The sequence below is a fragment of the Eumetopias jubatus genome, unplaced genomic scaffold (genome assembly GCF_037043125.1).
Source record: "Eumetopias jubatus isolate StellerSeaLion01/CBP00866 unplaced genomic scaffold, mEumJub1_p1.0 scaffold_4, whole genome shotgun sequence".
NCBI classification, from domain to species: Eukaryota; Metazoa; Chordata; class Mammalia; order Carnivora; family Otariidae; genus Eumetopias; species Eumetopias jubatus.
In genome coordinates this window covers 16,973,431-16,996,267 of record NW_028274810.1, presented here as the reverse complement: position 1 = coordinate 16,996,267, position 22,837 = coordinate 16,973,431, and the positions used below count along the sequence as shown (strand labels likewise).

Below are 22,837 nucleotides of genomic sequence, written 5' to 3'. Positions count from 1 at the left end.
AAACAAGGTGTAACTTGGGGAGATATAGTGTATTGGAATGAAATGTTTGTTTTCCAAGAATATTTAATTTGATGATCTGTAATTGTGTTATTTTTGTTGTTACTATTTTATTATTAATAATATGGCATGCCTTAACTACTGCATTCATGCAGGTGTGTTCTTACGCCATCTCCCACATCCAAGTCCCAAAGGCCCCCTTCCCACTCTGTTCTCCTTCGCTCTCTCTGCTTCCTCCCAATCCCAGCCCCCAGCACACTTAGACACATGACAAAGCTAGCCTCCCCTAAAGGAAGTGGCTTGCCTACAGGAGCCTCCCTCTTGCTTCTTTTTAAGCATCTAAAGTCCCCAAGGTGCTGACCCTATTCCTGGTATCTTCCACTCTTTACAATTTCCAGTGTCCTCCTCTGCTTCTATCCAAATTTGATTTCATTCTCTCAGGACCTCGACCTCCATTCTCGACTATAGCAACTGGCTCTGCACTAAATGAACCCACACCATTCTGATGAGTAGCAGCATGTTAAAAAAAAAAATTCTAGTCACTCTTCCTTAATCCTCCTGATTCATTTTTACAGTGCCCATTTATCTTTACTCTGCTCATCAAATGCACTACTTCCAAAATCTATCTAGGCCAAAAGAGTAACTCAGCCATTTGCATAGTGCCTGGCACATGGTAGATCAACCCCATAAAATATTTACTGAATGAATGAATGAGCTCAAATAGTGGCTGTGTTTGGCTTCATAGTGAGGTAAAATAAAAGCCAGACTTTTCATAAGAGGAGCATTTTTAGACTAGACAAACAAGGTTTACTATCACAGTTGACCTTCCTCATCAATGTCCAGGTAGGCCTACTCCCATATTTTGACAAGACAAATTAGCTTCCCCACATACTTACTCCTCCCACCTTTTTTTTTCCGTCTGATTTGATACTTATTTCCACCCATAAAGGCTTTGTCTTTACCACTTCTTTGAAAAACGCTGAGTTAGATGAACAACTTCTTGCTTCCCTGAGATGCAACAGAGAGAAAATCTAGTCACTCTCCACCCTTCCCCACCTGCTCTCCTCTCCCCATCTCCTTGTCTAGTTCTTCCCACTTTCAAGCCTCAGCCTCAGAGGCATCGCCAACATTCTCGGGAAACAAAGAAAAGGAAATCTGAGGGTACTGCCTAATCATTAGCTGCCTAATCCTTCTTTTGTAGCAGACTTAGCTTGAAACTTGGGTGAAAAGGAAATCTTAAGAGCACTTTTCCCATACAAATCTTCTCCCTGCTTTTTATATTTTCTCTCACAGATAAACATCAGATGTGGCCTGATGAAAGGCTTACAAAAGCTGTCTTCCCTCTTAGCATTTGGAAAAAAACAAAAAGAGAGAACTGTTTAGTTGTCTAGATCCCTGTGAAATTTGCCATAATTTCTGGAAATCCTGACCAAGTTACTGTCTTGACATAAAAGATACTCCAAACAGAGGAGTCATGGGTAATGGTAGGCTCAGGCCCTCGATGCTCACATACTTCCCTCCCTCTTTTTAAGAGTGCAAATATGAAGAAAAAATGGGGGAAGTGGCACCAAGACAGTAAATTTCTCAACGTGCAAAAATTAGACTTTTGCATCAATGGCAACTGAGCCTTCCCAAATTTTAAAAGGTGTACACCTGCAAATGCTTCTGTTCATACTGTATGCCAAGAATTAGCACTCTCCAGTCATGTTCTGAGTGTCCAACCTTTCTATCTTGCTTGAAACAGATGCTACTTCCATGCCAATCACCACCACCTGTGGTTGCCATGTGTCATGTTGCATCACATAGATGTAATGCCATTCCACCATCTCTTCTCCACTCCTCATTTTATCCAAGCATGTAGTGTGCTGTGACTCTGCTGCTGTATACACTCTGTATACATTTCTGTTCTTCCTTGCAAGATTGTGAATGCTTCGGCCACTCCAATCGATGCAGTTATATCGATCTGCTCAATACAGTCATTTGCGTGAGCTGTAAACACAACACTAGAGGGCAGCACTGTGAGTTATGCAGGCTGGGCTACTTCAGAAATGCTTCTGCACAGCTGGACGATGAGAATGTGTGCATAGGTCAGTTCCATTATAATTTCAGCTTTTGTTCTGTGCCTTTCGAGCTATGGGGAGCTATTTAAGGTGAAGAGGCTGTTGAGTTGCACCACGGCTGAGCCAGAATGAACTTTTTCAATGGAGAAAACATCCTTGTGGTAGACTTAAAATTCTCTTGTGCTGGTTGAATTGGGGGATATATATCCTGAATCCTTATGTTATTGTTGCTTTAAAGATGGTGAGCCAAAAATCATGTTTAGAAGATAAAGAATTTTCTATTATTCTTTCTTCCTTTTTTTTTTTTTTTGCATGCAATCTTAAAACCTGGTAATATCAAACTGATAAAGTCTTAAGTTGTGCATTCAACTTTTAAGAGGGAAACTCACTATATGGGGTTTAATTATAGCTATGAGAAATTAGGATAAACTCTTGCATATAACTGGTAACCAACAAATATCGATTGATTAAAAATATTGCCATTTGGAATTGAAAGCCATTAGCAATTGGTAATATAGAAGTTTGCCTGACTTTTCCATCCATAGTAACGAAATTCCATTTATTTAATTTTCTTATATCCCCCCAAAGGAGAAGCAATTTCTCAAAGCTATTGTAAGCAGTTAATTCTCTTAGCTAACAAGGTAAATAAGCTCTGGAAAACTGGGTCCACAGGGTTCTCTCGAGCACTCTCCCCCACCCACCATGACTACTGCTCAGGTCAACTGGAGAGAACCTGCCCTTCCCACCCAAAAAAGTTTCTCCTACCTTTTGCGTAGCGGAACCCATCTTTAAGAAAGGGAGCTGATGGAAAAATAAGAAATAATAAATGGAATTTCACTTCACAATTTACTTTGAAGAAACGCATATATTTGAAATGGTCAAGGGTATGTGCATATCTGTTACCTCACCAGCAGGTAACGACTTAATCAACTAATTTTAAAAGTAGAATTTTGCACATAGAGACTAATTTAAATAGAAAACACATGCTGAAAAATGGCAGGCAGTCTTTTTGATCAAAAAAGAAATCTAATTAACCTGCAATTCTGGGGTCACTGTTTTCTGATTGGATTGTCAGGGTCATATAGCCACTTGCCCAGGATCACATAATATAGCTATACAAGTTGTTTTGAATTCAGTTAGGCCAAGTTTACGTAATACTGTTTATATCTACAGTATGTTCTATTTTTCAAAGTGCCTCCTTATTTATTATTTGTGAATTAGTGGAGAAATCACTGGACTTAGAGGCCGAAGAGCTGGGTTCACGTCCCAGTTTGCTATTTAATAGCTGTGTGTTTTAGGTAAGTTATTTCAGAACTCCTGGTCACACTGGGATCATATGGGATACACAGGAAACACTTGGTAAACTGTGAACTCACTTGCAGATATGTTTTTTCTACTTAAACCTCATTAACAAAACTGTGGGGTAAGTATTCCACTGATAATTTCCTCTATTTTCTAGTTGAGAAAAGTAAGGCAAATTGACCCAAATCATATAGGTTTCGTGAAGAGTTAGTTTTCTGACTTCAAAGCTTGAACTCCTTCTCCCAAATATCCTGACATAATTAGCAAAACTAAGCTTGTCAGACTTCTACTTATGGTACGCTTTTTTGGATGACAGTAACAATTCCACTATGAGCTTGCGAACAGAAGTTCAGTTGCCTTTACAACTACTGGGGTTACAAAGATTTGAGGTTATTAATAACCCAAAAGACATGTAGCTGTCAGAATTTCGAATGCAGAGTTACATTTCACTGAATGTCATTTGTCAAAGTATATAAATGTCATACTATAAATATGGAAACAAGAGAAAAGGTAAAATAAATAGGAACAGAGGAATAAAAATCATTTATGTAAAATGCCTAAAATTAAAATATTTTACAGTGTTAATTTCATATTATTTTAAATGAACAAAGAAAAGGCCCTAAAAGAAAAGATTTTATTCCATATAATATTTAATAGGTAACAACAATATCCCAATGTTTTACTCAGAATATTCTATTCTTATGAACTTTGGCCTTTTTCCAGTCCTAAAATAACCTTATGAACTATAAAATCTGCACTTCCTACTCAATTTTAGGAGGTATAGTTGTGTCGTAAATCTATGTTGGATTATATCCAGACAGGAAGACAGCCTATTTAGCTTTTGTCTTTTAAATAGCATGAACTAGAGATGAAATATGGAAAGCTTAATATCCATTTTTTCCTACATAAAAAAAATCAAAAGCAGTTGTTTTCTCCATTTCTAGAAAGTTCATTGGTTAAAATTATAAATCTTTGGGGAATTTTATTTCGTTGAAACAAACACGTTTCTATTCAGTATTTTATACTCTTCAAACCAAATAAATCGGTAAACCCAAAGATGAGAATTTTTAGGTACCATTAAAATTAGCTATAATATTCCCCACATGCCAAAATTCCTTAAATTGCTGCCCTTTTCCTAAGGGGTAAAATGGCTTGTAAAGAATAAATTGAAAAATGTGGCTAGCTGGCATATGTCACAGTCTATCTTTTGTCTTGAGTCTATATATGCATACCATGAATCAATAACAATTTCCTACAAGAGCTATGGATTTTGCTTTTCCCACTTGAGGTATCAGGGCTGCCTATCCACCAGGCTAAGGCTGGAGTTTGCTCTCTGAGGGCCATTGGTAGCCTGTGGCTCCCTATTGCCAAGGTTTGCCCTATGGAAAAGCATGAACCCATTCCCTGTTTTCCACAGTTCAGCTCCCCAAGAAGCTTGAGGCAGGACTGAGAATTAAATTTAAGAGCATACACCACAAGTAATTGAGAGTTTAATACCTTTTTGTATAGAAAGCACAAATGAAAATGAATGGATATTGACCTAATTCACTTTCACAGAATTAAGCACCAATCTTGGAAAATTTGAACTTCATCTAAGTCTTCTCTAATTCTGAGGAAAAGAAAGGCACTTTGCCATTTCTTTAACAAATGACAGTGAAATCCACCACCCTGGTTATAAGGGAATAGCTCCTATCTTTGACAAAATGTAGACTGCATTGAAATAGATGTCATAAACTATTTGCATCATTTTATATTATGGCAAATATAAAATGCAGACTATTCCGTGTTTCCACAGTGATTGCTTCTTTGTGACTACCAGTGAACTTACCCATTTTCATACAAATTCCAAGCACAGCCATGTCTCCAAAGATGCATGTAATTACCCTGTATGACGCAGCAATTACATGAAGCTGACACCTTTGCATGCTTCTGTTTCATATAAACTCAAGCATTAAGCAGGAAGCTAGAGGATATGTGGTTCATGACCTTGGGTAATCACTGCGAATAATCTCTGATAACAAGTTTGACATCAGAATGAAACACAGGGCTCAGCAGTTACTATTAAACATATCTCAAATTAGGCTGTATTATTTTTTATACCCCTTGAAACCCAAGATCAGGTAACCAGAGGTACCTTCTATAGATAAAACACTTCTAATACCTATAAATCAATTGTAGTATAACTTTTTAATCAAACCTCCAAAAATATTTCATGTTGTTTTAGCCTAATAGTCCTGCATATTCTTTCTAATTTCATGGAATAAAATATAATACTCCAAGGCCACCACCAATATCTACCATTGACTGTGGTCCCACAAATGATATTTTTTAAAAAACTAAGTTATTTGTACATAAGGTGTCGTGTAGACCACACCCCTCCTTGTCACTTATTTTCATTACTGTTTGAATAACACTACACTTCATCACTTTTTCCTATGACCACTACTGGGATATCCTATGGTGTAGATGGTCCACATTTTTAAAAAATTTTGTTTACTTTCTTTGCATCTAAACCCTTATATTAATATAATTGCTGTGAGCTAATTGACTAGAGTAGCACATGAATTCATGTTGGCCAGATATAACTCTACTCCTTGGTTTGCGAAGTGTTGGTGACTCATTGTCAACTTATACACTTTAAATAGTAAGAAACAAAGTAAATGTTGAGTAGTTATAAATATATACTTATAATATAAATGTACACACAACGTTTTTAAAGCCACAACAAAATCACTATTTTAAAAAACAACTCCCATATACACACACATTAAAGTAAAAAATGCCCGCTTAAAATAAAACTCTAGTTATTAAGCACAAACCAAGCCAGGCAAAGAGGGAGCATTTTAGTTTATTTAGTTTTATTTTTCCCTCCATATGTCTCTATTAGTCTTAGGTTTGTATCACAATAATGCTGAACTCAAAAACTGACTTAATCAACATGAAATAAGTCATAATTCTAAGACCCTCTACATTCTTTGACGAAATTGTCAAATTAATCCCAGTGACAAAAACAGAGCCAAACCTCCAGACCTCTTTGTAATGTTAAAGCTTGAATCTCTTTTGCCAATCTAAAACGCTAAACTTGATGCTTATAAGCTGAAGTTCTCGGGGCTTCTCTTGGTTGGTTTGTCGGTATTTTATTTGGTTTTTAAAAAGAAAACCTCTTAACGGGGTATTTTGATATAAAGGAAACAGAGTGACAGAGAGGCTTGCCCAGATTATACAGTAGGGTAATGAGGAAAGAAACCTTGGCCCCCAAATTCCAAAAGCTGCAAACTAGCCATTGTTGCCTTTCAAACTAATGGAAACCTAAGCAATTCCCATATCAGGTTCAGCCTTTCAGCAAAATAGAGCTTCCGAAGCAAAAATATCGTGTATAAGAATGTGTAAGTCATCGAGAAAATATTCTATTTACTTTTTACTAGACAAAAGTTGTATTGTCCTAAAAAACACATGTCTCAAATTATGCCTATGTTGAAATTTACAAACTTTATTTTTCTTTCATGATTGTTAATCTAGGCTGCATGAAAACCCTACTAACATGCCTAGCATCTAAACAACATCTACAGGCTCCTCACATACAAGTTAAAGTGCTCTCCCAAATCATACAGTAAAAATGCCTTTGAAAGAACAAAGTGCATTCATATTGCACTTGAACAATGTTCAGCAGTTCTCAAATATTGAGTATAACAGATAAGCCTATTTGAATAATTTAAAACAGATGTTACACTGATGGCATATTGATTTATACTTGATATACAAACTTCTCATGGTGTTCATTAAACCATCTAAAAATGCCCTAACAAATGGAATCTCTATTATGATCTGTTAGCCATGAAGAACATGATGTCTTATTTCCCCGAAAGTTTTCAGTTAATTTCCTCCCATATCATAAAAATGGCATCATGGCAGGCGGAGAAATCCATACAGAGGGCCAAAATCGCCCTATTTGCCAAAGCATTTCATTAGTGGACATCTTCCTTTAAGTAAGCGATGCTTTTAAGTGACGCTCCTGTGTTGATAACCTATAAGCCATGCAGACTTGTCTCCAGCCTGTGTGTTGTCTTGTTTCTACAGAGTGTTATTGTAACCCTTTGGGCTCAGTCCATGATCGTTGTAATGGCTCAGGATTTTGTGAGTGTAAGACGGGAACAACAGGGCCTAAGTGTGATGAGTGTCTGCCAGGAAATTCCTGGCACTCCGGCTGTCAACGTAAGTAACTCTGGGAGCTGCCCTCTGCCTGCTGCAGCATGGCTGATTCCGCTTGTCTAGGCCAGTGCGTGCAGCTTCTCAGAGCAGAAAAAGACCCAAACCACTGACAAGCTTTAAAAGCTACTTAAGGCCCCAGCCTACATAGAAGAGAGAGAGCGAGCAATCCATCAGCTGTCCAGCTGGCTTCTTTGAAGCCCGTCTTCTTCCCCTCTGAATGCGGGAGCAACTTATATTGAAATATTGCGCTCAGATCCAGGTACCTGGCCAGACCATAAATTAAGGGGCACAATAGGGACCCAGCTTGGAAATTCTCACCGCAAAATGAAGGGTGATGTGTATGTGGTTAATATATTTCTTGAACTGAAAACTACCCCGGAGCTCCAGAGTTCATAAATTAAATGGTATCTACATAACTTATCACCACCCCTGCTATCACACCCATTGCTGAATCTTACCCAAAAACCTGAAGGCAATAAATCTAAGGGATATTTAAATGCCAGGGTAAAATAAATGACAAAAATCAATATTGATTTTAAGCCTCTGAGGTTAGGAACCATGCAGCGAGCCTTAGACAGATGCCACTTGGTTCAACCTCATTTCTCTGGGGATTATCAGACCTTCTTAAAAGCTTGTCAGGCAGGTGGCATGTCAGCGTATTCAGGGAACAGAAATTTAAAAATCTGAGCAGAAGCTTCCTTCTGTCATTCATAACCTTTTCTGCTTTTTCATTATGCGCTAACTTTCTAGTCTATCTGTACACATTTAGCTTACTAATATTAAAGAGCCACCAGGCAAATCCTCTGGAGCAGTGCAGTCAAATAGCAAATTATGCAAGCCACATATGGAATTTTCCATGTTTTGTTATCCACATTTAAAAAGTAAAGATAAATAGAAGAAATTGATTTTAACAACTTATTTCATTTAACCTTTAAATACCTCAAATAGCATCATTCAACATATAATCAACATCAAAACTATTAAGGATACATTTTACATTTTTTTTATACTATATTTGAAATCAAGTGCGTGTTTTATACTTACAGAACGTCTCAAATAGGACTGACCATATTGCAAGGCCTAATAGCCACATATGTCTACCATATTGGACAGCACAGCTCTGGACCTTCCTTTGCTTACTTTTCACTTGAAAACAATGTCAGCATGCAGGAACTGTCTAAAGCCAATTAAGACTATACAGAATATTTCACTGGCTACTTGTGGAATTTATAGTCATCTGTAAGCTACGCTTCTACGCAATGTAAAGCGAAAGTGAAATTTACTGCCATACTATTGCCATGGGCAGCAAAGAACTATGGTGATAGTTTGAGAAATCTAGCATCGAGGACGCCAAGGTTAAGATGGGACCCCGGAGCTGGAGGTGAGCATCTCTAGCCATACTGGAGAGGAACGTTAAAAGACAAATAGGCAGCACATCTGCCCATAAGCTCTGCATAAGGTCATGGTTTAAAAGTCCTACTTGCCATAGATTCCTAGAAAACACCTTAGGGGGTTGGATGACTTGGTGGATCCCAAGGACCATGCGAGGAACCAGAATTCAAAGGAGAGTCATTGGTCCTGGAACATCTGGATGTGGAGGACCAGAGAAAGCCAACAGTCAAGAGGAGGGAAGGAGGGACAGACAGAGGAAGGACCCAAACCAGCCCAAGACTCAAGGCATACGTTGTAAGGAGACTTTGCAATTAAGACACTCTTCTCAAAAAGAAAGGCTCATGTAAACTTCCTGATGCAGGACCTAATGAATAGGTGTAACCAGGGAAAGACATTAGAGAGGGAAACTAATCCAGTCTTAGGGGAGGTATATCCCAAAAAGGTCCTACCTTGATTTTTCTGGATTAATTATTGGAGTATTATAAAAAGGTACAATGTCACCAAATTTTCCCTTCTGGAATTAGAAGACTGGATTATATGTGGCCCTACCATATAAGGGCTGTGTGATGCACAAAACCCTCTGTACCTCAGCTCCAGCACCTCACATCCTCGGTATGTATGGATCAGTGAGATTATGGAAGCAAATTCTTTATGCTCTATCCTCTTGAGTATTTCTTGAGTACCTACCGTGAATTAGGCAATGAACTAAGAGTAGAGGCTGCAAGGATGAAGAAAGATAGCTGCTGTGGACATATGGGCATGGAGTTCACAATCTGAAGTGAGAGGCTGACATACAACACGACAGTTTTGACAGGGGTAACCAGAACTAAGAAAAAGCTATGTATGTGCTTTTAGTGAAGCCCAGATAGAAGTGAGCTTCCCAGAGAAGCAATGTTTGGTTCAGTCCTGAAGGATTAGTAGGAGATTTCCAGGATGGAACTTCTTGAGCAAAAGTACGTGAGTTAACACACTGTGTTCCAGAAATATCAAATAGTTTTGATACGTTGGGAGGATAAGGGGTGTGTGTGTGTGTGTGTGTGTGTGTGTGTGTGTGTGTGTGTGTGTGTGTGTTGGGAGGGAGGGAATATGCTCAAAAGGCAACCAGAGACCAGATCACATGGTTTCATGAACACCAAGCTGAGGAGTTTCTTATCTGGGAGGAGACAGACACGGGGTCCATCATACAGTTTTAGACAGAGGAATGAATGAAATGGTCAGAATTTGTTTTAGAAAGATTATTCTGGCTGCTCTGTAAAGGAAGGACTGGAACAGGATGACACTTGATTTGTTACATCAATTTAACGTATTTCAAATATACCTTTGAGGACGCAATAGCTTTATCTCACTCCGAAATCTTTTTTCCTTCCCTCAGATCCACCCATATAGGGCTGCTATTCTATACAAAAATATTGAAATTTCTGCTGTCAGTTGATAAATGGCTACAGTATGAGGATCCCTAAGTGCCTTCCCCTGGGATCTCTCAGACCACCCCTAAGATCCACCAACTAATGGAGTAACACCCATCATAGTGAGGTGCCTCCAGCACCAGTGTTATAACAGATGCTCATTCTAATTAGTTGACGATTACAGGTTGACAAGTATTTTTCATATCACTCCCATGTCTGCACACACATGAATGCCCTCAAAAATGCCCTTCCAAAAAAATGCCCTTAAAGTCAATCTCTCTCTTTCTCTCTTCCCTCCACCCCACCCCCCACACACACACTTCTACTGAGTTGAATGCATCCTTGGGTTAACCTCATTATCAGTGGCAGTGATTAAACTGACAACAAGAAACCAATGCCAAGAAGAAAGCAGTGGTAGATAGAGCAGGCAATGGTGCTGGCTGTGAGCCATGAGCTACATAGTAAGCAGACACACTTAGGCCCTGGGCTTGAATTCCATCTCCACCTCTTACTTGCTGCAAGACTTAGAGGAAATCACTTAGACTCTCTAAGCCCAGTTGTTGTTTTTTTTTTTTAATCTCAAAATGGGGATAATACTAGGACATGATACATCTCGTAATCATGAAGATTCAAGGAAAATAATGAATGTGGGCCTCATGGTACATAGTAAGCACTCAATTATTTAATTCCAAGCACATGTTGATGTATCAAAATGCTAGGAAAAGCCGTGTTTAAAACTTATTGTACAATGATAGTGCAGAACATGCAGCAAGATTAGCCACGATTGAAATTCCAAATTGTTGACCTAGGAACTTCTAAAAAGCCCTTGATTATAGGCAAGGCTGATTTAAGAGATTGAAGTAAAGCTGACTCCAAAAACAATGGTGTGGCTTCTGCAGGGTAAATGAAGAGCGTCAGGCTCATAAGTTAACCTTCTGCCTCAGGGGGCCACCCGTTGTATGTTCCATAAATGTAGGCTGGTCTCTCTGACATAAAAGGTGAAACACTTGAAAACCATCAGAATGAATGGTCTTTAGACAGCATGGGGTACACCCAATCCAGGAAAGAAAGCAGAAAAAAAAAAGATTTCAAGGAGACCAAGCAGAATCAAAATTAGTGTTGAGCTTCCTATGAAACACTGAGGAGAGGCAGTGTTTTTGTTGTTTGTTTTTTTTTTTTTTTCTGTGCCCCCTTGAAATTAGTGAAGAGGGATGAGCCACTTCCCAGAGAATAAAGCTAAGCCTTCGCAAAAGGAAGCCACATCCCATGCTTCACATAAAATATGGAGGGTTAACATGTATTGGGAAGTAATGAAAAACTTGTCACCAGCACTAAGGAGATTGGACATAGAGGAGGTTTGTGATGTTTTGGTTTGGAGAACGGAATGGAAATAGCCACACATAAAACCAATGAGGTTGAAGAGGAGGTGTGTTGTTTTCCTGGAGGATGTATAAGGATGTAAAATAAATATATTAAATGCATATGAAAGCTACCAACAAGCCCCCATTTTTACCTAGCTTATATGAATGGTGCTTTCAAAAGAACTTATAGTCTAAATATTTGGGTTAAAGTCAAAGGCTTTGGTGACATAGGGTCAGTGTTATGATTTTGGAAGATAACAGAGCATGTAGGAAATCAAGAACTTAAGTACACGTAACAAGGGGAAGGCTGAGATTCAGTTGCTGGACCATGGCCTACAATATCCCAATAACCCTAGAATACAGGTTCTTGGAAGGAATCGGTACATATATTATTGAGAACAGAAAAACGTGTTTAGTAGAAAGCTCGATAGTCTGATCAAGAAAATTTTTAATTAAGTTTGAGTAGAATATTGTGAAAATACCCTTATAAAACTCTAAAACCAGACAGTATGGCAAACCGCAGATTTAAAAAAAAAAAAAGACAACAGTTATTCTCAGGAGAATAAGGAAAGATTTGTGGAACAAAACTCTATGGTTTAGATGTTTTCCTTCCCAGAGAATGCACAGTAACTATTCGTTTTCTCCTGCTGCTACAGTAAACTGCCACAAGCTTAGTGGCTCAAAACAACGAGAATGTATTTCTTACAGTTCTATATTTAGAAGTCCAACAAGGATCTCACTGGGCTAAGATCAAGTTGTCGGCAGAGCTATGTACCCTTCTGGAGGCTCTAGGGAAAAATCTGTTTCCTTGCCTTTACTAGCTTCTAGAAGCTACCTATATTCCTTTGCTCATGGCCGCCTTCCTCTACCTTCAAAGCCAGGAACTTCCCATCTCTCTGTGCCTTTTTTCCATCATTACATCTTTCTCTGACCATGGATGGGAAAAGATCTCCACTTTTAAGGGCTCAGATGGCTAGCTTGGGCACACACAGATAATCCAGGAGAATCTCTCTACCTCAAGGTCCTTAATGTAATCTCTCTATAAAGTCCCTTTTGCCATGTTAAAAAAAAAAAAAAGAAAAAACAAATTGCAAGGACAGCTGACGCTGCCTACCACAATAATCATTGAGAATGGCAACTTTTAATGCCAAGCATAAATATGTGGGTATCATGGAGATGGAACGTAACTCATGCTTGGAGTAAAGATATGCAAGAGAAAAAAGAAATACATAGTAGATCAGAAAAGAGTGCCATGTGTCAAGAAGGTAAAGACTTGCATGGTGAATTAGAAGGTAGAAACAGGGAGATATTTTTCAGTCAAGACCAAAGAGCTTATAGAAAAGGTATTGTGAGAGTGTATTACAGACTACACAACCATTTAGAAGATAAACATATTTTTCAAAGCCAAAGTAGAGAATCTAAATGCTCTGTAATCTTCCAAAATGAAGGAATTCAAATATCATGATATTTACATAAAGATGTGTTCTGCTAATTGTTGACTTGCATTGATAAGAATTTCTTCACTAAAAAGAGTGGAAGAAGGAGTCAGAAAACTAGTACCCCACTCAGGGGTAGTACAGAGATGGTAGTATCGTGTAAGAGAACGAATGTTAATAAAAACTTTTTTTTTAAAGATTTTATTTATTTATTTGAGAAAGAGAGAATGAGAGACAGAAAGCATGAGAGGGAAGAGGGTTAGAGGGAAAAGCAGACTCCCCGCTGATCAGGGAGCCCGATGTGGAACTCGATCCCTGGACTCCAGAATCATGACCTGAGCCGAAGGCAGTCGCTTAACTGACTGAGCCACCCAGGTGCCCACAAGGGACATTGTCCCAAACCTTAAGAATTATTAAAAATATACTTAGGGGAAAAAAAGTAAGATCCTCGATACTTTTTAAAACACACACACACACACACACACACACACACACACACACACACACACACATTGATTTTTTAGAAATAAAAGCACAAATTGTTCCCAGTAGGCTACCTAGAGAAATAGGAGACTTCCAAAATAACCAGCATAGCTATACAATGGTTTCCAATGGGGTTTGACAAACATTTATTTAGTCCCTACTATGTGCTAAACACTGCTGCAAATTAAGACTAAAAAGTAAAAATTGCAAAAATGCAAGATGGTATAAAGTTGTGTTCACAGTTGTTCAGGTGAGAAAGATGGGGCAATTTTAGCTCACCTTCAAACTCAATTCTAGACAGATGTATGTCATGAGCAGCAAAGAAACTAACACAATTTCAGACTGAATGAAGACCAAAAGAAGTTACAGTCTTTCTGACACGTGCCCTGAACAGCCCACATCAAGAGTCTAGTCCTTGGACACTGCATTCTAACATAGCTGACAGTGATGTAGGAGGGCTTGGTCTTTGATTAAGGGGTTTTCATAAAGCCAGCAGAAGCAGGTTGGTAAGCATATGACTTGACACACTGCAGATGTCGACCAGGGTTCAGAGGGCTATTATGTAACAGGTGGACATGTTGCTTCAGGAAGATAGAATGGAGACCAAATGGGTGAAAGAGAGAGGTGGGTTTCAGTTTAGCATTTTCCAACAATTATTCTCTCCAGCTGTCTAAGAATATACAGTAGAGTGCCTTGGTCATGATAAATCCCCAGACTCTGAAAAAGTGCAAAGAGAAGCTGGACAGGCTCCTATGAGTGATGCTTTTTGGAGAGTTTCTGCTTAAATGAACAGTTGAGTGAAAAGATCTCTGGGACCTCTCCAGCTTCTTGACTCTTTCAGACCAATCACATGGGCCAAGGGAAGGTGTAGAGAGACCCCAGCTCAAGTTGTATTAAGAGCCAGTTCGGCCACTCAGCTGTCCTCCGTGCTCTCATCTCTCTTTTCAAACAGGTAGACTCTCATACTTCTCACCAGTATGGAGAGAAGGATTCCATAAATCCTTTTTATCTAGAGATTAATTGGTTCTGCTACTATAGATCAGGAGGCTTTCTTTTCTTTTTTCTTTTTTTCTTTTTCATTTTTTGGTATGAGATTAACGTCTATAGGCCTGACAACTTGTGATCATTAAGATGATGCTTCCAATTGCCTTTCTGAAATGAAGATTATACCTCCCTGGACAAATACCTTGAACCTAACTTGTAATTTTTCAATTGCCTCCAGTTGCTCTCTCCCGCTATTTTCTGTGTTACATTAAAACATCCAGTTCACATTTCACCAGTTGACCTCACATTTTGAATCCATTGACAGGTGGCGTGTCACTTAAACAAGGATGTCAGTGTTGCTTCAGAGCACTTGCTGTCCCAGACATATGATTTCATTCATTTGGCTCTTACACTTCTATCACTGAACATGAATGGCGTCACTGGATCCAAGTTTTTAATTTCCTTGCTAGCAACTTGAACAACAGTCTCATTTCCCTTGCTGAGTACCACATTCATAACAGTGATGAAAAATAAATAGTTGGAAGGGCACTTGATGTTACTGTTGTTCAACTCCTAAGGGTGGGAAGGAAGTGCTCGTTAAACAGAACCAGTAGGAGCCTCCCCAAGGTAATTTAAAAAGGAAAATATTAGAAAGACAGAAGATAGAAAGTGGCAATTTGTAGGCATTACAAATATGCCAGGTAGTCCTCCTGGGGAAAAAAGGCTCATTTTGTCAGCTAGAAGAGCAAACCCCAGGGTTGCTCCTAGTTGTGAAATTTTTCCTGATTCAGCAGGACGAGGCCATGGCACTCAGTCACACTAATAGCCATCACTTTCCAGTTCCGGTCCTGTTTCCCTTCCATTCTTAACATCACTTTAATTTGGGATTGGTAACAAAAGCCCACCAACCTCTAATACATCAGGGACCCGATGCCACCCGCGAGCAGGAGGGTCCCAGGCTGACACTCACCCTGTGGAAAGTGCTTTAACTCTTCACTCCACTAATGGCTCCATTTGGAGCAACCATAAGAGGCAAAAGCTGGAGCAGCTTGAAAAGAGTGTGTTGTTCAGAGCGCCCTTCACAGTTGGATCATATCCATTTAAACCTGAGACTCTTGAATTTTTGGAGTTTGGCATAAGACAGATACAGATAGTGGATATACTATCCACTGGATGTAATGGCAACCCATGTCTGGACGTAATAGCAATTCCAGACCATTTCCAGACAGTCTGAGGTTTCCTGCTACTCAGCTACCCTGTGCTCAGCCTTCTCTGTGCATCTCCGGTGAAATCCTGGAGAGGGCGTGGATGTTCTCAGGCTCCTTGTTGTTCTGAAATTCTATGATCCTGAAATCTCACAGATGGTTTGACCTACTTGCTTATGGACCAAGTTCTGAGGAATAATCATTATTTTTTAAATAATTTAATAGTAATTTAAATAAAATAATATTTTTATTATTTTAATAATAAAAAATGTTATTTATTGCACACATCCTGTGTGTCAAGAACATGTGTGCATTATCTCATTCTACAAGGGAGGTGAAGATTATTTTCTATATTTTAGAGAGAAAAACAGATTTAAAGAGGGTAATTCCCCCAACTCAAACATCTGAACATGGCAAACCAGTTATTAGCAAATATTTATGAATTGAGTTTGCTGCAGCATTTTATAGGATTTTTGTCATTTTTACTTTGAAGATGGAGACAGGCTTTGGTGATTTATTCCAGGGGTCAGCAAACTTCTTCTATGAAGGGTCAGATGGTAATTATTTCAGGCTTCTTGGGCTCTACAGTTTCCGTTGCAACCACTCAATTCTGCTATGGTAGCCCCAAATCAGCCCAAGATGACATTGAAATGAATGAGTGTGCTTGTGTTCCATTAAGACTTTATTTATAGATGCTGAAATTTAAGTTTCATATAATTTTCATGTACCATGAAATATTATTCTCCCTCTGACTCTGTTACAAGCACTTAAAAATGTAAAAACCATTCTTAGTTCATAGGCCATAGTAAACAGGAGGCAGGCTCCATTTGGCCTGCAGACCATAGTTTGATTTATTTCAAACTCACACAACAGTTAGAAATGAGGTAACAGAGGACCTGGTTAATAAAGTGGAGAGAATAAGAAGCAGAAGACAGAAGAGAACATTAAGAAAACACACACACACACATTTCATTAAAGTGTGTCTTCCATCCTGATGTGGGTATCACAAGGGGTTGGTCTAACCGATTCATATTTACCAGGTCCTAATTAACCTTAAGAAAAATGTTAGGATTTCCAGAAACATGAAAGCTGTGACAATTTCCAGGACAAGATCACAGGCATAGTCAGTGCCAGGCATTTACAGGCTTACGAGCCAGCCAAGTCAATTTAGCATCAATTCAGTACAATCAGCAACTAATGAAAGAGAAGTCAGGGTGGCCATAACACAATCAGGATTGCTCATGTTGGTGTGAGGAATCATTCTGTTGCATTCTGCAGGAACAACCAGTCACCTTGAATATCAGCAAAAAGCTCTGCTGAGAGAGAATTATAGTAATAACATCAGCTACGACACCAAGAGCACAGGAAAAAAATACATACAGAACCTGTTGAGAATTTATTTTTCTTACCATCAGCTTTGATATCAGAGGTAATTATTTTAAAGAAAGGGCATGTCAGTGCCATGAGCCCCTGCCTCTTCTGTCCAATTCTCTTTTGAATGTGACCTCATCTATTGAACCCAGGGCATTTTGGATCACGTGGCTCTACTTTCAGGAATAGAATTATGTCATGATCATCTCTACTCAAGGGCTGTGTGCTCTTCATCCTATCTTAGTCAAATTTTTTGTTTTTAAAAATTATACTCAACCTCCAGTTTTTCATTGCTGCAAGATGGGGAGAAGAGGCATGCATTAGCACACAGCAATTGACTATCTCAATGTAAATTTCAATGAAGTTGCATTTCATCTAGAAGAGGCACATACACACAGAAATTCAGGCCCACACATGATTCATCTGCTCTGCATCCAACTTCAATCACCGACTCATCCTCGTAGTTGGCAGTCAAGATCATCCAGACATCCGTGGATGCTTTAAAACAGAAACAGTTGCTAAAATGTATTTTTAACAGAATTCCTTCCCATATTCTGCAAAAGTGTAGCATTAATATTATGCATTGCAGTTATTTCTTCTGAGCTACAGCTCTTTGGGGAAAATGGGGGTATGTCTCAGAGACAAAACTGCAAAAATAATGAAATATTGATGTAATTATTTTAAGAATCACATTTAGACCTCTTTTTAATTAATACTTTGACCCTATGGACTTAGTTTTATGTTAATCTGTACTCTTCATCATGAAAATCAATAATATGGACCACTACATCATTCACATGATTTTGAGTACAAAAAGACAAAGTTTGGGAGTTTGTAGGAGTGCTTGTTACCAGGATAATCTGGTAGTGTATTAGTGATATAATGTCACGATTGCTGTATTTTCAATGATTTTGCTGACCCAGCTTTTGCTAATGCCCAGGTGGAAGATATTCGGATGTATTATGAGGTCTTTACTGAGATATCACATCCCTCTTCTTTCTAATTAAAATAAAAATTAAAGTTGCTGATTTTGCACCAAGGATGCTAAACTACATATAGACATATAGATATGGCATATGAATTCTATCTGATCATATCAGGCTTTGAAATTTCTGAAGTCACATTTTTACTAGAGACTGTCAGATCATAACCTACCCTATAGGAAATCTAGACCCTTAAATTTCATCTTTGGTTACGAAATTCAATTTAACCAAGGTGATAGAGGGCTACTTAAGAGAGTCTTGCAATATCTTTTAAGTTCTCCTCCCTGTCAAATTGGGCTGGCTAGAGGATTTTCTGATTCATTCACTTGTTCATGCAATCATTCATTTACTCACTTGTCATTCATTCATACTGTCATTCATTTTAAAATATTAAAGCCCAACCATGTGCCAGGAATTGTGCTAAATTTCAGCACCAAAGCCAACTCAAATGTTTTCCCTGCCCTCTAAAGGCTGACAGTTTAAGAAGGGTCTCAGATCCAACAGCCCCTGACTCTTGTTGGAATCTGAGAAGACCGACCTCCAGCACTACTTTTCTAGCTCATTCTTCTGGTCACAGGAATCTCTACTCCAGCCAATAATCTTAAAATCTTATATATGAGTTGGAGTCTTAGACATATTCTAGCTTAGCACTTATTTTAAGTCTTAGATGAAAATTGTTTAGTCTTTAAAATTGTTTAGGGCTTTAACGAGCTCTCATTATTACAATTAATAATAACAATGGCGACTATTCAGTGCCCGCCATGTGCCAGGAACTATGCCAAGCCATTCACCCTGACTTGTGTCATCTGTATAAAATCCCATTAGCAGTTACCCCTGCTTTACGGATAAGTGAACTGAGCCTCCAAGAGGCTAAATAACCTGCACAGGGTCATCTAGATTCTTGCAACCTGAAAGTGCGATCATTCCACCAGTAGCATCAGCATCACAAGAGAATTTGTTAGAAATGAGAATCTCAGGCCCTACTCCAGACTTCCTGATCTGCATTTTAACAAGATTTCTAGGTGATTCGTATGCATATTTGCATTAAAATTTGAGAATTTAGAGGGTGACGTGGTAAGTGCAGATTTTAACCTTGGGATAGGCTGATTCCAAAACCCAGGTGTTTTGTTTACTTGTTTTTATCACTTAGTGTTCACAGAATGTTGGTGGTTGGGCAATCAAGGGCCTACGTATGCCTTAGAAAAAATTATATAAGGGGCAGAAACTCAAAGAGTATCTCATGACATCAGTTTTTACCAACTTGTACTCTACAACTCCAAATCATATTAAAATAAGGAGAATCATGAAAACTTAAACAAGTAGCCTATTTGTTTTCTTTCATCCATATAATTTAAAAGTGGTTAATATTTGATAGGTTAATAATAAATATTTTAATAGAGTATATTGCATTTAGTTATGAATATATCAAAAGGAAATACAAAGTGAGTTCCGAAAGATAAACTTTTATTGGGCACATGAAATAGAACATAAAATTTGATGGCAATTACCATTTAATCTATTCATGTTTGGAAACGTATTGAAAGAGAAACTCATAACTCAGTTAATTGTTATGAATTATTAATTGCTCATTTGAAAAGCTATGAGCAGAACCGCACTTGTTGAAAAACTTTCCTTCTCAGTGGCTTTAACCTTTGTGTCATTGGTTTTATGAGAACAAAAGGGAAAGAATGACAGCAAGATTCTAATCGTCCAAAACTAGAAAGTGACAAGGCTGTGAACATCTCAGTGACTATATAAAGGTTAATTGAGATCGAAATGAAATAGTTATCGCTGGCCCCACTCTAACATACTTAAGTATGATTCTCTGGGGGCAGGCCCAAGCATCTGTATTTTACAAAACTCCCCAGGCAATAACAACAGGCAGCCAGGATTGAGAACTACATTTTCAGTAACTGCACATTGTCAGAGAGATTTCAGCCAGCCATGAATTTGACTCGATATTCTGCACCTCGAGCGAATGCCAGGTGGGTTCCAGTTTGCCACTCCTCATTAGAGTCTGAGGTAAGGAGGCACTCAGCCAAGGCCAGGATCCCTGGAAACCATGTGTAGCTTTATAAAGACATATTCCCCAGCTGGCAAGTGATTTCTAATCCATACAGGCTAAGATCAAGAATATATCTGGATTTAAAGATACCTGATGTAAATAGCCCCTTCTTTCTCAAAACAAATCAATGTTATGAGCTTCTTCTGTTGAATAAAAAAAACTAACCTTCAAAAAGTGGAAGGCTTTTTTTTATTAACTAAATCCAGGGATTTATTGTTTAGTGTCAGCAGCGTAACTGCTTTATAATTGATTTTTCTGAAGAGAACTGAAAACTTAAGCTACCTTAATTTCCTTTATCTTGACACACATGATTAGCATTACTCTGAAGTATATTTTATCAGGTTCCCAATTACCATTTTTTTAAAATCAACTTCCTCATGGCATACTTGTCTCAATAACATATTTCTAAGACAAAGAGAAAGAAAGTGTACAAAGATAAAAATATGGCTGCTTTATTCCCACTGACAGTTTTATCCTCTTTCTTCAAAAAATTATGTTGATATTCAGTTATGTTTTTTAAAATGAGTGGGATTATTAAAATACATTAACACCTGTTAATTTTTAAAATCTTGGAATAAAAGAGCAAGAACATTTGGGCAGTGACAGAAGTTTAAAGATAATGAAACAAAATGTAATATTTGCAACTTAGGCTAATATGCCTAAATCCTTATAGACTCAATCAAACATTTGGTGTGCAACAATTACAGTCCTGTACCATTAGTTAGCCTTACTCAGCCTCAATTTGCTCATGTAAAATGACAATAAGAATCAGATCTGCCTCACTATCTGTGAGAATTAAATAACATAACGATATTTAACCCAGTTTCTGTCACACAGTAAGGGCTCGTTGTGAATTAATAGAACTAGAAGCGATAGTACCTGCCCTCAAAGTTTCATTGAAAATGGTGGGGATTGGATCAACAAATTTAATAAAGCAATCAAGTTACAAACAAATGACATGATAAAAATGAAAGCGATCATAGTCATGGCTGCTTCCTGGAGAAAAGAAAAAAAGACTAAACAATGAATGGGATTTGATACTTATTGTGTCATCTCTTGTGGTTGTTTCAAGTCTTAATTGCCATCTGTAAATGCAAAGTTTTAGTTAAGATTTTGTCTAAAATCAGTGCCTCTTAGTTTTGCAGTTTCCAAATAGAGAAATAAAGCCCTCACTATAAACTTTTATCCACTAAATTCACCCTACCATTAGCAGCACTTCTTTGTCAATTTTAGGATCATCCTAAATCCTGGAAATTACCCTGTAAAGCTAAAATGCCTGCCTGCTAGCCAGGTCTTGAGTTATGGTGACCCCCTAAACAACCCAAAAGCAGACTGGGTTCTGTACTTAGACCTAAATGAGTTTCACAGGAGTGACAATTGGACACTTATAATCTGTTGTGCCGTCATCAGACCCATTGGATACTTGACGATTTTCAGCTAGGTGACTATTGACACCCTTAGGGATTTGTATGTCAGAAATGCATTCAGAGCACTCTTTTTTTTTTTTTCTTTTTTTTAGAACTTCTCAGGAGACTTTTTTTTTTTTCTATTCTTGGCAAATTTCTGTTTTGTGCTATTTTTCAGCAAAGTTCAGATTTCTCTTCTTATACTACAAAGATGCTCAAATTGAGATTCTTACTTTGAAGGGAATAAGGTTGTTTTTTTCCTGCAGAAGATTAAAAGAAATAATGTGAGTAACAATTTAACCACATGTCATAGCACCCTTGAAGAAGGAAGGCTGAAGTTTTAAGGTGAACCAAAGGCATTGAGGAACAGAAGATGAGTTAATACTTCCCCAGTCCCAGCAATATCACTACAAAATGTGAAAATGAGAAGGAAACAGAACCTCCAAAGAGTAAGGAGAGCATAAGAGAAGTGTTACTGTCGCTCACAACAGGCTCACGGGGCATTCGCTCCCAGGGTCAGCCAATCTTGGTTTAGTCTGTGCCTTTGAAATGTGCCCTCCCTCTGTACACTATATTGGAATATTAGTTTATGTTTTAAATGAATGTCCTGGTGGTTGAGGAAGAATTTATCAGGGCAGGGAGAAAAGGTGTGAGAAGAACCAAGCTCTAAAGGAGCAGGGTAGGAGGAAAGACACTCAGTTGAGGGACTCATCAACACATAACCGAACATTTATTGACCTTTTGCTATGAAGCCTGCATCATGATAGGTGCTATATAAGATGTAAAGCAAGATTTATACAGCCTGTGCCCTCTAGGAGGTTACCAAATTTGAGATTGGGGTAAAGCACATAAAATCATAGAATGAAACAAAGTCTCCTGTCCAGAGTACTTAGCACCCTCCTAATGAGTCTGGTTTTAAAGGGAAGTTTTAAAGAAACTACTCTAGGTCTACTCTAGCTGAGTAGCTCTGTCTTGAATAGTGGTTGCAATTCTGGCCCCACCTTGTCCTGTGTTGAACAGGAGCTGACCTAAGATTTTGCCTCTCTGAAAAGATGATTCCGTCTCATAGAGTTGTCAGGAAACCAAATGAAATGCTTGTGAATTACTGAGCACAGTTCCTGAGCCAAAGTAAGCTCTACAAATGATTGCTGTTATTGGCATTGCTCTACTAGAAGCA

At 38.3% G+C, this 22,837-nt stretch overlaps 1 protein-coding gene across 1 annotated transcript in view; it reads left to right on the top strand.

Annotated features, from left to right (window-relative positions):
- NTNG1 (netrin G1) overlaps positions 1-22,837 on the top strand; it is a 303,873-nt gene that overhangs the window by 253,919 nt on the left and 27,117 nt on the right. The window contains exons 5-6 of the mRNA XM_088022930.1: positions 1,917-2,084; positions 7,437-7,571. Of these exons, the coding sequence (XP_087879056.1) occupies positions 1,917-2,084; positions 7,437-7,571 (303 nt within the window). The remainder of the gene's footprint in view (positions 1-1,916; positions 2,085-7,436; positions 7,572-22,837) is intronic.